The sequence below is a fragment of the Anastrepha obliqua genome, chromosome 4 (genome assembly GCF_027943255.1).
Source record: "Anastrepha obliqua isolate idAnaObli1 chromosome 4, idAnaObli1_1.0, whole genome shotgun sequence".
Taxonomy (NCBI): Eukaryota; Metazoa; Arthropoda; class Insecta; order Diptera; family Tephritidae; genus Anastrepha; species Anastrepha obliqua.
In genome coordinates, this window is record NC_072895.1 from 242,512 (window position 1) to 258,265 (window position 15,754).

Consider the following 15,754-nt stretch of genomic DNA (forward strand, 5'->3'; position numbering starts at 1 on the left):
GAGCAACTCATTGCAGCCAGTTTGCTCCAAATACTTCTCTTCCGGGCTGGCGTCGAACCCAACCCCGGACCTGAAGTATTTTACTGCTGCATTTGCCACAAACGGCTCCACCCGAACTCCACCTCGGTTAGGTGTAACCAGTGCAACGGGTGGTGCCATCTTAAGACCTGTTCAGGCCTTAAGACTCACAGGGAGTGGTCCACAAGGTATGTGGCCACGTGTTGCTCCCGCCCACAGGCGGTCACCGCCTCTACGGCGACACTGCCCTCAGTGCCGGCACATCACACTGCCGCCACTAACAACACCTCAACGGCCAGGAGCCCCCAAGAGCAACACGACTCCCTTTCCAACCCACAACCCTCCTGCTCCTACCCCAGTGCGGGGACAAACCAGCAGCTCTTGGTCCCCCGCACAGTCTGCTCCGTGTGCCAGACCGTAGTACCTCGGAACCTGGCAACTGTCCAATGCAGTTCTTGCAGTGGCTGGTGTCACTTTCGGAGGTGCTCCGGCCTGCACACCACCCGTGAGTGGACACGCGACTACGTTGCACCCTGCTGCAGAGCTCTGCACCCGCAACCGCCCCCCGTGGCGCGGCCTCCCGACAACATCAGGCCACTCCCCATTTTGCGGAACGCACAGCAGGTCCAACGCAGACAACATCACGCATCCCTCACCCCCCGAATTACGACGACCCTCCAGCGAAGCTTCAAGCTTTTGCAACTGAACTGCAACGGACTAACGAGCAAGATTGACGAAATAGTCGACTTCATGAATCGGTTCGGAATTAAGATAGCTGCGGTCCAAGAGACAAAACTGCACGCTAGCTCCCCCCTGATTACCAGGGACGGCTATAACGTGCACCGAAAGGACCGCGAGCGAGACAACGGTGGTGGCCTAGCGTTCATAGTACACCATTCAGTGCAGTATCGTCTTATTGATGAAGGCATCGACCGCAGGGACAGCACCTTAGAACGTCAAGGTATAGCTGTCCGGTCAGGCGATTCCGAGCTCGAAATTTATAATATTTATATACCCCCTGTCACCTGGTGCCCGGCAGGATATCTCCCCGATATTGGTGCGCTCATCAAGGGAGAAAACCGATTGGTAGTAGGTGACTTTAACGCATCACGATCTTTGGCATTCAAGCCTGCCAAATGATCGTAGGGGACAGCTATTGGCAGAGCAGATAGACGATTCGACGTTCAGCACTGTAAACGACGACGCCCCCACTAGGGTAGTGGGCAATTGTAGCAGCTCGCCTGACATAACAATTGCTAGCGCTGGTCTGATAAATAGCATAACCTGGCGACCTATGCTATCGCTTGCATCAGACCACTTGCCCATTATCATCTCGATCGAGAGACCCGCCGATTTTGTTTCCGCGGATCACCGGTCATATATCAACTTTAACAAAGCTGATTGGACCAGATTCGCGGAATTTACTGAGAACATCTTCGCAGCCCTACCCAATCCCACCGATGTGCGCGCCGGCGAACGCGCATTCCGCAAGGCGATTACAGCCGCCGCGGCTCGCTTCATACCTGCTGGACGGATCCGGGAATTACGTCCCAATTTCCCAGCCGAAGCAGCCGTTATGGCAAACGAGCGTGACCGTCTACGCCAGGCCGATCCCGGGGATCCTCGTATAAAGGATCTCAATTTGGAGATCCGGCAACTGGTCACTCAACTGTAACTTCACCTCTGGTGTGAGCAAGCTCTGGTCCACCGTAAGGTCCCTGTCGAACCCGACGAAGCACAACGACAAGGTGGATATCACCTTCAACGGTCGTACTTCGTCGGACCCGAAGAGATGCGCGAGCTACTTTAGCCGGCAATTTATATTGCATCCTCCGGTCGACAGATCCAAGCGTTGTGCCACCAGACGGCTGCACAAACTGCCCTACAACAGTGCACCGCTTACTTTCACCAGCGACGAGGTTCAGGGGGCCATCAAACACATGAAACCATCAAAAGCCATTGGCCCCGACGGACTAAACATGCTGATGCTGAAAAAGCTGGGTCCATTGGGAGTAGAATATCTCACAAAGGTCTTCAACCTGTCTATGACCACTCTCATCATTCCTGATAAGTGGAAATTAGGGAGAGTGGTCCCACTGCTGAAGCCTGGGAAACCCGCCAACCAAGGGGAGTCTTATCGTCCGATAACTCTCCTTTCCCCAGTAGTGAAGACACTTGAGGCCCTTCTACTCCCACTCCTCACTCAACACCTGACTCCAGCCCCACACCAGCATGGTTTCTGTAGAGTGCACAGTACCACCACGGCACTCACCGTCATAAACACCCAGGTAAACCGCGGCCTTAACCAAAACCGCCCCTGCGAGAGGACTGTCCTAGTAGCGTTGGACCTACAAAAGGCTTTCGACACAGTCAGCCACGCCACGCTACTAGATGACATTTTACAGTCGACACTCCCGCCAGGGCTGAAGAGGTGGACCGCGAACTACCTGAGTGGTCGTCACTCGTCGGTAGTATTTCGAGACCAAACCTCAAAACAAAGAAAAATAAAGCAAGGAGTACCGCAGGGTGGTGTCCTTTCACCCTTGCTTTTTAATTTCTATATTTCGAAACTCCCCCAGCCACCAGAGGGAGTCTCACTGGTCTCATATGCCGACGACTGCACGATAATGGCGTCGGGCAATGACATTGATGGCCTATGCTCAAAAGTAAACGACTACCTCGCCAGCCTTTCTCGCTTCTTCACTGCGAGAAACTTAAAACTTTCTCCCACGAAATCCACGGCGACCCTATTTACCACCTGGACAAAGGAGGTCAAGCTGCCACTTCAGGTTCACGTCGATGATACCCCAATTCCGACGATAAACAACCCCAGAATTTTGGGAGTCACCTTTGACAGCTTGCTCTCCTTCTCGGCGCACACAACCGCTATTGCAACGAGAGTACAGAATCGCAACAAAGTCCTCAAGTCGCTTGCCGGCAGCACTTGGGGCAAAGACAAAGAAATGTTGCTGTCGACTTTCAAAGCAATAGGCCGACCGGTTCTGAACTATGCCGCGCCTGTCTGGTCGCCTGGAACCAGTGATACGCAGTGGACGAAGCTTCAGACCTGCCAGAATACTGCCATCAGGACCGCGACAGGATGTCTCCTGATGTCCCCTATTCACCACCTACATGACGAGGCGCACATGCTCCCGGTTAAGGAGCATAACAAAATGCTCGGCAAGCAGTTTCTGCTTGGATGTCACCGTAGGCCTCACCCATGCAGACACCTGCTCGAGCCTGAGCCACCTCCCAGGCACATCAGGAGACACTTCCTCAACTACGTGGACGAGATCCAGGACAAAACGGACAGACCTCTCCAGGATCAGACAGTATACAGACAGGCTATTAACGACATTCATCGGGAGACACTTACCACCTTCCTAAGCTCCCGACCCCCGAATGCCGTTATCGGAGTCCAACCACCACCTATCGCAGACGAAGAGCTCCAGCTTCCTCGAGAGTCCCGCGTAATCTTGGCACAACTACGTTCTGGATATTGTAGCAGGTTAAACTCCTACCTATCCAGAATCGACCCCGACATACTAAACATATGTCCTGCATGTGAAGGTACCCCGCACGACACTAACCACCTCTTCACATGCCCCATCAAACCCACTCATCTAACACCTCTCTCCCTCTGGACCCAACCCGTCGAAACTGCCAGTTTCCTGGGCCTACCGTTAGATGAGCTAGACGAAGACGACCGGTAATTTACACTACACTGACAGGGCGAAGATACTGCTACAACAACAACAACAACACACATACTCGCGCTTACAAAAGAAGGAAAATTACTTGTTTGTGTAGCGGATGCAGAGAACGTTTAGGTAACTTATATATGTATTATATACTTATATATACATTAACGTTCTCTTTCTGGAGGAAGAGTAAGCGAAAGCAATAGAAAATTAAGCACCCTAAATTACACACATACTCGCGCTTTCTTGCCACGGTATCATCGGCAAAAAACACAAAATAAGTCCATTTATTGCAACTCTGCAACATGAGTTATTTACAATCTATTACAATCGGTCCATTATAGTAATAACTAGTAGGTCTTTCGCACTCATGTATTTCTTTCGCAAGAATCGTCGTTGACGGGCTATCTTTAGTTGACGTGTCTGTCAAAATTCTATGGTGATCGCCGCCAGACGGTGTTAAATTTGTGTTAAAAGGGTTTAATGATAATACAAGAATAATTATTATAGCTGAGTTAATCAAGAAAATTGTGTATAAAATGTACAAATTGGGTAAGCATTTTAAACTTATATCAAGAGTATGAGGGTAGTCAACGTTTGAATACCATTGCCGGCTGAAAGGAAGTAGGCGTCTTCTTTCAGTTTGTTAAAACCGGCAAAAAATAAAATTTTGTAGCTTAGACAATATTGTTCGTAATAATAAAAATTATTTTTTTCATATATGTATATAGTACTAATATACGCTACGTTAGCGTTGTCTTGGAGTTCGATAACATTTGGAGCGCGAACGGTGCCGGGGCACCTAAGTCAAAATGACCTCCACCGTTTGGAACGTGTATTTGCCGATGGTTTAACGTCGAATGACCTGCAAGCTATTTACTATTCTACACTAAATGTACAAATGAATGACGCAAAGGAATCGACGAAATTGTGTTCGAAAATACGTACACTTCATCAGGAATCTAAATTAAATGTAAGATACCTTTTAGTTACACGTATTAAAGATTCCTATACAAATATTCACTTTTCGTTGTAGGCTTATGAGAAAGATTTTTACCTTATTGGTTCTGGTAAAAATCTGAATTGTAAAGATAAGTTATCGGAGACAGTATTGGCGAATGTGTATAGTTCTTTAAAGTCCGAACTGAGTTCATCCCAGGAAATATATTTCCGTGTCGCTACCAACAAGCTTCTGGGAGTTCTGGTTGATGAACAAAGTACTGATAAACTTTTAAAAACTCTGCACGACTTGTTAAAGAAAGATGATTCAATAGTTAGCCTTGGATATGCTTTCAATGTTGCAAGTGAATTAGGTACTGGTGCAGCATTTGTTGCAGATCGTGTCGAAGATGCAGTTGTGCAAGCCGACGAAGTCGATGGAAAGATGCTTCAATTCGAAGGGGGCCTCAGCATTACCGCTTTAGTCGTGAATGGTATATTCCGAGTATCAAATATTTTCAACAAACCAACACCCATAAATGCGGAGCAAGCTGTGAAGTTTGCTACATATTTTCTCAACAGAAGGTCTGTACAAACAGCAAAGGGCGCACATGTACTTATTGAGGCCCTGAAAACATTGGGTGGCGCCGGAAAAATTGCACCGATCTGTATTCAATTGATTGGAAATGGTCAATTACAGGCTGACAATCCAGTATTGAATGTGGCCGTCGTCGATTTATTAGGCAAGGCAGTAGCAAGTGCACCACAAAATATATACGGAAAAATACTGCTTAAAAAAGATAATACGGTTTTAGCTGAAAAAGTGCAGCTGATATCGAAATCATCGGATAAAACTATTTTCGCGGCTCAGCTTTCGAATTACAAGCCAACGCGAGGCATATATTTGGCAGAAATTAACGCAGACAACACTTACACACAAACACTACAATTCAAGGTACTCGGGCGAGTAAAAGTGCATTCGTTGGAACTTGGTGTAGCTGAATCAGATGCGAGCTCGTCAGTAAAAAAACAAAATGTTATATATCCACAAACTCTGCCGGATACGCTAAAAGCAGATTCCACTCAAAAACTCGTACTGAAGTCTGTACTCATCGATGAGGGCACAACGAAGGTACTTGAAATTTAGGAAGACAGACTGGTATATGCTACCTTACAGACAACAATAGCAATGATCCCTAAATTTTATATCTATATTGCTCTAATAACGGTGATATTTGATAAAATTTCGCAGGTCATAACAGTTCATCAGGCCTTCGTACGCCTCTCCAATGTTGATACAAATGAGGAAATAATTTTCGTCGCTGAACAAGACAGTAATAAAGCTTACAAGTTTGATATGGATGTTGGCGCGCATGGGGCCGAATTTGGCTACAAGTCGGGACAATACGAACTCTATTTGATTATTGGTGATGCTTCAATTTCAAATTCATTCCAATGGCACGTAGCGAACGTTCAATTGAAATTTGCACACGAATCTGGTAAATGTTAAAAATTGTATTAAAATATCTTTTTACATTGTCAAATAATTATTTAGAGATATCAAAGAAGCAGGCGATCCGTAGTACGCTGCCCGAAATAGAGCATATGTTCCGTCCACCAGAAAAACGTCCCCCCCGTTTTGTCTCGGATGTTTTCACCGGTTTATGCTTAACTCCTCTGGTGTTGCTATTTATTTTCTGGGGCAAACTGGGAATCAACGTCTCTAACTTTTCGTTGTCACCTAGTACAATTGGCTTTCATGCAGGATTAGGTGGTATTTTGGCGCTTTTTGGAGTTTTTTGGCTGAGTTTAAATATGTTCCAAACACTACGCTTGCTTATCCCTATAGCAATATTTACATTCCTATGCGGAAATCGGCTTTTGCGGCGTATACATGCCCAACGTATAATGAAGTCACCGTCAACTTTAACCACCAGTGCAGCATTCACTTAAACACACTTTGAATAGGAGTATTACTATAACAAAAATGTCTGCTCCATTAAAAGTTAATTAGAAAGAAAAAAAGAAATAAATAACTGTAAGTTTAGTTTCATTCCGAAACTATTCTTAAGAAATGGAGGTAGAGCATGATTTAAAATCTTACTTTCATTATTAGCTTATTTCGAAGTGCTTCACACCGAAAAAGGAAAAAGAAAGAAGTTTCTTTTTATTTTTGTAAAAGTATGAAGACTTTGAATAAAGATCGTAAAAAAAACTATTATTAGAACATTATGATTATTAGAAGAACTAATCAATTAAAGGGTTAAATTAATTAAATTCCCCTCCAATCTATGACCAAAAATTTAAGCAAATATACGTGTTGTCACAACAATAGTTCGTATCAACACGCCTAAATATTCATATATACATATATTTGTTTCTGTTTTTTGCTATTTGTCTTTAAAGATAAGTTTCAGTACAGAGAAATACAATCAACTAAAGCTCTTGCAGCAATATATATGGGGAGAAATGTCGTTAAAACAACAACAAGGAGAAATGTCGTAAACAATAACAACTGGATGTGGCGTTCCCACTATGATCGGTTCTACGCAACCGTAACGACCCGGATTTACATCCGCCCAAGAACTGTCACTTCAGCAGCATCCCCCGTATATATTTGGGGGAATGTTTATGCTGCTGCAACAACAATAACAACACGACATTTATAAAAGGAAGCTTGGTTATTTTTTATGATCATCATACTCTGCCTTTAAAATAACAATATTAAAAAATTATCTATAATTAAAATATTGGCTGTAATCTTTAAATAATGTAGTGGATACATTTCGTATATTTAAATTACATGTTGTCAAGTATCGAGCTCGTTTATACAACTTCTGCTAGGAATCCCTCATTTTCTTCAGTTACGATTGCATCAATATTGTAGAATATGGCATGTAATGAGATCACAAAGCAAGAAGCTCCTATCAAAATACAAATGTTGCAGTTTAGAGCCGTATTTTTTTTTTTTAGAATACTAACCCAGTGTCCAGAATAGTGCCGCGCCCGCTCCTGCTATTAAAAGTATCGGCATGGAAGCAATGTTCACAGCTATTATTTGATGATTGGTTGATAATTGGTGTCCAAAAATATTAACAGGTGTTTTAGCCTTCCTAATTCTATGACTTACGAACGCCACTACCGCCAAAACCAGCAAAATCAGTGGTGAGGTAATGCTTCAAATTCATTGAAAATAAAATAAAGGACTAAGTGTGATAAAAGTTTCTTCGTATCTAGCACTTACAGACAGTATATCATCAATATTACAAATATGAAAATGTAATTGCTTTGGAAGTAGGTGATGTTGCGAAAAAAACGACTCGTCAAACGTGGCATACTTGCTGCAGTCTTGAAATTAGCTGTGTTCATAAACTCAGACCATGGTCGTATGTATTTACGTGTTAGCTGTATAATCTCCAATGGGCTTGGTATCTTTTGGAAGTTTGTGAGACTAAGGATTTGATTAAGACAATAAAAATTAGTTTTCGTTTTAATTTAAGCCACAATAGAATCGCACCTGCTAAAATCAAACTGAGATCTTTGTTGATCTTTTGGAGCATTCATTTCTCCACTGATATCCACTTTAACTTCATCCATTTATATTACTTTTAATTTATTGTACAGAATAGGTCTCGGCGTAATTGCTGCAGTATATACAGGTTTGCAATTTGTGTTTGTTTTAAGTATTTTGCTGACGCTACCTTTCTCCCTATTTGTTTTCTTATATTGTTTTTAATTGAAGTTTATTATTTGCCTCTATTAACTGATATTCGTCGAAAGTTGAGCAGCACTACTAAGCAAATTAGGAAATGACGTGTATTTCTTCGTCATGTAGATTCTTTATATTACATCAAAGTAAATAAATTTCATGTTGACATTTTATTTACTATATTTTAAGAATGAACATCCATGGAGAACTATGCACAGCCCTCGAAAGTTTGACAGCATTACAGGGTCATCTATGATTACATGCCTGTCACATTGGATTATTTGTGTCATAGATTTCTTTTGAATGGCGTGACGTGTAAAACACACCGTAGTGCCACAATGAAAGTATTGCCGGGTATTTAAAAAAAAAACATGTTTTGTCATGAAAGCAAATATATTGTGCATAAAGATATTTTTATTGGATGTGCTCTATATTATTAAATTAAAAACCGTTAATAAAAATGGAAGCTATTATAATAATAATAATAATAATAATTCAAGACGAATTGAATACAGGTGTCTTTATTTACTTTAATTTTGTCGATTTTGACAAGTGTGGCGTCAGATACCTGAATAATACATAACAAACAATAGGAGGATAAATTTAAAAACTTCAGTGAATGGTTGGGTAATATATTATGATTTGTAATATATAAACTAAACAAACTAATGAAAGCGAAGTGCTGCTGGTTAAACCGTGAAAGTACGAATTTTGAAAATACCTCCAAATGCAGTTCATGCAGATGATGCCATATCTAGAAAGATTGTGAGTGTGTATAATTTCTTTCGCCTACTCTTCCTCCAGAGAACGTTAATGTATTAATGTATATTATGTATACATTGACGTTCTCTGCTTCTTCTTTAGAAACAAGTAATTCCCCTTTTTTCGTTTATTCATGGGCTCTAACGGCACAGCGTATTCAGAAGAAGCAACCTTTGCTCAAATAGCAGCTATGGGAGTAGTAGTAGCGCAAAAGAAGCGAAAGTAGTAGCTGTGGTACATGTGAAGTACAAATTAATAATTTCGTAGGTAGTGCTCCGGCCAATTCCAAGTTTTTTGCTACTACTTTTTTTAACTTTTACTTGGAGCAAAACGAAATATCTACCTACATAATTTGTCTTGTTATTCTAAAATCATTATAAATATGTTCTTATAATAACTTGCGTGAGGGTCAAATATAGCTGACAATCTGGGCGAATGGTAGTTTTTTCCTTCATCAGGTTGAGAAGCAAGTCGACATATTTTTTCATTCTGATAGTTCTTTTTAATTCTTCAGTGAATCAGAAATTTACCCTGAAAAATCAATGTGTCTTCCTATCTCGAAGTTGTGGTCGCACCCACTGTCTACGGCTACCATTTATTCTATTAAAACACTTTTATGCTTCAATAAGCATCAAAATTATTATTATTTTTATTATTTCAATAGCTTCCATTTTTAATACTTTTTATTTTTATAATATATGTATATCACATTTAATGTTTCAAATTCCTTAGACTTAAAAAAAAAGTCTCATTCTTTTTGTGCTACCAACTTCCTTAAGCATTAATGCATACGCTGGAACCGCTCTTTATACCCAACGAAATGTAATATTTGATTTCACAACATATGTTTTCTGTTTATATGCGGCAATACTTTCACTGTGGCACCACGGTACGTTTTATACGTCACGTCACGTCAGTCAAATGTGCTGCCAATGCATCGAACCCATTGTGACAGACCTATTAACTACCGTGCGTCAAACGCGCGCAAAAGCATATATAGGGTTATTCAATAGGTGCGCTTTAACTTTTTTCCGATAGGGCGGGCGAACGACGCAATATTTTTTATTTTTCGCTTGGGGTTATGTGAAGTCATTGGTCTACAGTAACAAGCCGGCGACGATGTGTGAGCTCAGAGCCAATATTGAACGCGAAATTGCTGGAATTTCGGCCGATTTATGCAAAAGAGTGGTCGAAAATTGGGTTCAACGATTGGACTTCGTAAAACGTGCACGCGGTGGTCATGCAAATGAAATCGAATTTCATACTTAAAGGTATATGTTCAAACTCGATAATAAAAAAAAAGTAGTTAAAAAAGTCAAACCGTTTGTGTTTTATTAAAAAAAAAAGAGGTTGTCTGTAAAGTCGGTTTACTGACGATAGTTTAACGTGATAACGTCATAAGAAAATACTGATTGAATGGTTGCATTTTTCAAAAGAAAATTTTAATTTTATTTGTTTGATAGATATTTTGTATGAGTTAACATTAACATAACATAATATGCTTTAACATAACATAACATAACATAACATAACATAACATAACATAACATAATATAACATAACATAACATAACATAACATAACATAACATAACATAACATAACATAACATAACATAACATAACATTACATAACATATCATAACAAATTACCCCGTATTAAAGCACTTATCAACAGCTTTCATTTGATACCCATATTGTACATACACAACCAAAGGTTACCCGGGTCCACGTTTTGACCTATATCTCGAGACCCCAGTCACGGAGCGGCATGAAAAATACTCTGTACTAAAGCATTCACCAACAGCTTTCATTTGATACCCATATTGTACATACACGTCCGAAGGTTACCCGGGTCAACGTTTTGACCTATATCTCGAGACCCTATCTACCAATAGGTATTCAAACTATACGGAAATCATATTCAATACCTACTTAACAATGTGTGTAAGTTTGGTTTAATTCGGTTCAAAGACACGGCGGGTCCACGTTTTGGCATATATTTCCAGACCCTAGTCATCAATAGGTATGAAAATTACCCCGTATTAAAGCACTTATCAACAGCTTTCATTTGATACCCATATTGTACATACACAGCCAAAGGTTACCCGGGTCCACGTTTTGACCTATATCTCGAGACCCCAGTCACGGAGTGGCATGAAAAATACTCTGTACTAAAGCATTCACCAACAGCTTCAATTTGATATCCATATTGTACAAACACATTCTAGGCTCCACGTTTTGGTCTCTATCTCGAGACCCTAGTCACGGAGCGGCATGAAAAATACTCTGGACTAAAGCATTCACCAACAGCTTCCATTTGATACCCATATTGTACATACACATCCGAAGGTTACCCGGGTCCACATTTTGACCTATATCTCGAGCCCTATTTCCAAAATAAAATATAATCCACGTTACTCGTGGAGGATGTAGCTTTCGAATGGTGAAAGAATTTTTAAAATCGGTCCAGTAGTTTTTGAGCCTCTTCATTACAAACAAACAAAGTTTTCCTCTTTATAATATTAGTATAGACAACATATCTTATAAGGTATATGGTAAATATTACCATACATTTTTTCCTTAATATATAATATAAAAATTAATAATAATAACATTAAAACAACAGGTATTATTAACAAACTTGGTTTTATTTTAAATTCTTCAAGTGAATCAAATTAATAATAATCAATAATAAGGCATATGCAAATACAAATACGTGAATTTATATATGTACATATGCGCATATACATACATATATATCCTCACTTAAGTAGGAGAGAGCAAGATGTCGAACGTTGCCGTTCGTTTGCTTTGTTTGCTTTGTCGTTCGTTCCGTGCTTTCGCTTGCAGTTCATTCAATGCAATGAGCAAGGTAACGACAAATGAGCAAGGTAACACTAATGAGCAAGGTAACACTAATGAGCAAGGTAACGACACATTTTTTCATGCGTGCAGCCTGTTAAATCGAATTATAAGACGTTATCACGTCAAAAAAGTTGAAGCGCTCTTACTGAAAAACCCTATACTAAGATGCACCAAAAAAGCTACACTTTAGCTTATTGTTGTCCTGTTTTTGTGCTCCCACAGTTGTTAAATTTTTGCAGTTTATTGAATATTTTATACATTAAGAAAACTCACAAAATCGTCAACCTGGTATCCCTGATCAGAATGTAAACAAACAAACAAAATAACAAAAAAAAACATATCACTTTGACAGTCACACCACCAAATTGCAAGAAAAAACAAACAAAAACAAATCAGCTGTTCTACTAATATCACCTTGCATGAATGCGTCTTGCAATCCCGCAAAGCGAAACGACTGACGTTATGTTTCGCAGCAGTAAATTTATCATACCCTACTTGAAATTATGCATGCAAATATATGTTTATCGCTATCAAATTAATACAATTATTGTGATTATTTAAAAAAGGTGACGAATCACCATTACATTAAAAAATAAGCACCAGTAGCAAAGGTCTTCCATTAAGAATTAATTAAGAATTCACCTAAACAACCCAACGACTAATTATTATTTGTATAGATTTATTTATTTGTTATATTTTTCCTAAAATATGTGAAATATAATAGTAAGTACAATCATACATCCATAGACAAACATCCGATAATTATTTTGTAATAAATATTCAATAATCAAATGTTTATTTTTGTTATTGTAAGTATTTTTGTTTACAATGTTTGTATGCCTTTTTTGTGACTATGACTTTTGTGTACTTCAACCGATTTTTAGTTCCACATTCTATATATTCCATTTTGATTATATTAGTTATATGTCATATACATAAATGTGTACAGTATTTATTGGTATGTTTATTATAGCTTTTCATGATAATATATACCATTAAAAAATTTTATTGTTTCATTAAAAGCGCACACGTCTTCTTATAAATAAGACTCTTTTGCCTGGAAACTGTCTTTACCATAGCGCTGAATTTTGTAAAATGTATCCAATAATAACCGCATAGTTTAGAGCAATGCATGTATACTTCTTTCTATTTAATATATGAATGTACATATATATACATATATTACTTTTGTAAGTTATATGATTGTTAGCAAAGTATACACATACATATATTTGAGTATATGCATATTGATATACATATGTTTATGTATGTGGTATACAAAACTTCATGCAGCTGCCGTAACATAGATAGTACAAATTTATTACTTCCGCTCCATAGTGAATAAATCTATCCCTATCCAATAAAATTCTTTTTATTTCATTTCAGTTTAATTCACTTAATATTATTTCATTCTCGAGCTGTCTTCTTCAAGTGTGCGCTGGATGTCACCTCCTGCGGAATCCCTGTGGGTTCCATGATGGCCTGCCTCGTAATGTCTTGTGCAGGTTTTCTAAGTGTATGACCGACCCAATTCTATTTTATTTTCAGAATATTTGTTTTGATGAGCACAAGGTTAGTCAATTCCCACAGCCTGTCGTTGGATATATGTATGTAGTTTCTGACCACCTTATCTTTAGTATACGCCTAAGGCAACGATTTGTAAAAGATCGCAGGCGTTGTATAAGCCGTGGTGCAGCAATCCATGTTCCACATCCGTATAGTAAATCGGATGCGACGTTGGAATGAAATATTCTTAATTAAGTACCACGCGACAGGAACGAGGAGCTCTCGATGTTTTGCAGTTGTCCGAATGCTTGCTGCGACTTATTTATTCTGTTTTCGATGCCTTCAGCACAGCCGCCAGAGGTCGAAATAATGCATCCTAGATAGCAGAAACTTTGAACTTCCTCTATGGGTATTGAGTTTAGTAGGGATGGACGGGTGCTGTTTGTATTTATGCGCGTGACCTTGGTTAGGTATTAATATATTTACTATGTATTTATATATTAGTACTACAAAAACTGGCCCAGTGGACTCGATGTATATTTCTCTCGGAAATAATACGCTACGTTCACTAAAAATATTGGGTTTAGAACCCAACAAAAGTTATTATACAAAAGATTCCGCGTTTTGTTTCCAATTTTAGCAATTTAATTTTAGGAAAATTTATTAGCAATTCAATACATAGAATAATTTTTAAAACTGAGATAAAAAAAATATTAACTCCCATTTTGCTCATCAACCGATTTTCAACTTTCATATTTCGAAATCTCAGGATGTTTGTTTGAAATTATTGTATTATCTTATTGTATTCATTTCAAATCTCTCTACTCTCATCTTTCTAAAAGAGAATTTGTATTATATTTTATTGTGGAAATTACATATTTCGTTGGTTATATGAACCACTATTATATTCGTTTTTTCCTTTATTGTAATAATGTACACATATACATTCATATATATGTAATATGTTTATATGTTTATTCAAGTGTATATTCATCCTTTAAGGACATTTTTGAATAAGTTTAAATTACACATTTAACACAATAATTTATTCTTATTTTGATATATTTCTAAAAGAACAGTGTTTCACATTCTTACACTTTTTGTAACTGTATATACATATTTTTGTTAATTAAGTTGAGAAATGCATACACACAAACATATTTTTTAATAACGTTTCATGTTTTGAAAAGAATATTAATTTTACTAGGGCAGTTCACAATTAAATGCAAATAACTTGGCATAATGGCATTCGCAATAATTTACAAATGTCTTGATGCCAGGCCATTTGCACTTATTTGTGAATTGCCCTATTAAGTTTTAATAGTTTTAAATTCACTCAATATTTTTTTTTATATAAGTATTTATATACCTATATTTAAGTATTCAATATAATAGGGAAGATAGATACATAACAGAATTATTCATAGCATAAATACAACGAAAAACTCTTCGTTTTGCCCTTTACACTGTCCACGAGCTGCACGTTTCCAATAAAAATATAATAATTCTTTCTTTTTGTTTATAAGTTTAATATATTTATTGTTGTTGCATTTATAGTCCGATTTCTCGCATGGCACTGTGTAGACACGAATTCTTCATACACTCTCTAGGTCCGAGTTGTGGGCTGAGCGTTCCACGCAATATCATTAATATGGAACGTGCTGCTGCTTGGCAATCATTGTTGTTACCACAAATGGAATCAGCCTCAGTCAAATACTGATAGTCACAAGCCACTTGTGAAGTGCTCTGCAATAATTATGTTTAATAAATTTGTATTCAATATTTTTGCTTGCGCTCGGCACTTCTTCTTCTGACTTACACATAAATAACAAATCTGGTGTTCGCCACAAATAGGCAGAAATTCTTGATTTATATCCCCACTTAGAAGGTCTACACCACGGCAACGTTCAATAATCGATTCAATTAAGGGACATTGATGTGAGCCAATAATATAATTCTTATTGCCTAGATATGCGTCGTTCAATGACTCATAACGGCCGGTTTCGATATCCTCGTCCACATTCCTGAATTCATTTGGCAATTCTGGATAACGCAAATATCCATTGCGCTTTTTTTTGTGTTTTTTTACTTGTTCAAATTCCTCTTTACCGTTCGATTCGGCAATTTTATTGGTCGATTCAGCCGAGTTGGTGCTCATCATGGCGTTCGAAAGGATACCATTAGTTTTCTCATTGTCCGTGGGTAAACTTTAGATAATACGGTAGATGTTATTTTTGTATTTAAAAATTATGCT

At 38.7% G+C, this 15,754-nt stretch overlaps 3 protein-coding genes across 6 annotated transcripts in view; 1 reads left to right on the forward strand and 2 right to left on the reverse strand.

Annotated features, from left to right (window-relative positions):
* Window positions 1-4,119: 4,119 nt before the first annotated feature.
* Window positions 4,120-6,876, forward strand: LOC129243931 (dolichyl-diphosphooligosaccharide--protein glycosyltransferase subunit 2). Its single transcript, XM_054881405.1, has 5 exons — window positions 4,120-4,271; window positions 4,451-4,692; window positions 4,756-5,790; window positions 5,911-6,157; window positions 6,214-6,876. Exons 1-5 carry the CDS (start codon window positions 4,259-4,261, stop codon window positions 6,609-6,611), a joined length of 1,935 nt encoding a protein of 644 aa, XP_054737380.1. The 5' UTR covers window positions 4,120-4,258; the 3' UTR covers window positions 6,612-6,876.
* Window positions 6,877-7,320: 444 nt separating this feature from the next.
* LOC129244558 (prenylated Rab acceptor protein 1) lies at window positions 7,321-8,596 on the reverse strand. Of its 2 annotated transcripts, XM_054882253.1 has the most exons (5): window positions 8,360-8,596; window positions 8,176-8,302; window positions 7,903-8,109; window positions 7,641-7,834; window positions 7,321-7,582 (listed from the first exon to the last, which is right to left on the reverse strand). In XM_054882253.1, the coding sequence occupies exons 2-5, from the start codon at window positions 8,253-8,255 to the stop codon at window positions 7,485-7,487; spliced, it is 579 nt and encodes a 192-aa protein (XP_054738228.1). In that variant the 5' UTR covers window positions 8,256-8,302; window positions 8,360-8,596; the 3' UTR covers window positions 7,321-7,484. The 2 variants fall into 2 exon arrangements, with proteins under 2 accessions (XP_054738228.1, XP_054738227.1); XM_054882252.1 differs by having other exon boundaries at window positions 8,176-8,596.
* Window positions 8,597-12,656: 4,060 nt separating this feature from the next.
* LOC129245126 (DNA ligase 1) overlaps window positions 12,657-15,754 on the reverse strand; it is a 31,508-nt gene continuing 28,410 nt past the window's right edge. For all 3 annotated transcript variants that reach the window (XM_054883129.1, XM_054883127.1, XM_054883128.1), the window contains 2 exons: window positions 15,320-15,707; window positions 12,657-15,246 (listed from right to left, as the gene is read on the reverse strand). In XM_054883129.1, the coding sequence (XP_054739104.1) occupies window positions 15,052-15,246; window positions 15,320-15,707 (583 nt within the window). In that variant the 3' untranslated portion in view covers window positions 12,657-15,051. The remainder of the gene's footprint in view (window positions 15,247-15,319; window positions 15,708-15,754) is intronic.

What these genes read in the sequence shown, in the direction of transcription:
- LOC129243931 (XM_054881405.1), top strand. An exon ending in TCGATGAGGGCACAACGAAG is followed by an intron (nt 5,791 to 5,910) that starts GTACTTGAAATT and finishes AAAATTTCGCAG; the next exon opens with GTCATAACAGTTCATCAGGC. An exon ending in GAAATTTGCACACGAATCTG is followed by an intron (nt 6,158 to 6,213) that starts GTAAATGTTAAA and finishes ATAATTATTTAG; the next exon opens with AGATATCAAAGAAGCAGGCG.
- LOC129244558 (XM_054882253.1), bottom strand. Translation starts at nt 8,255, where the DNA reads ATGGATGAAGTTAAAGTGGATATCAGTGGAGAAATGAATGCTCCAAAA. An exon ending in TCTCAGTTTGATTTTAGCAG is followed by an intron (nt 8,110 to 8,175) that starts GTGCGATTCTAT and finishes TCAAATCCTTAG; the next exon opens with TCTCACAAACTTCCAAAAGA. An exon ending in ATATTGATGATATACTGTCT is followed by an intron (nt 7,835 to 7,902) that starts GTAAGTGCTAGA and finishes ATGAATTTGAAG; the next exon opens with CATTACCTCACCACTGATTT.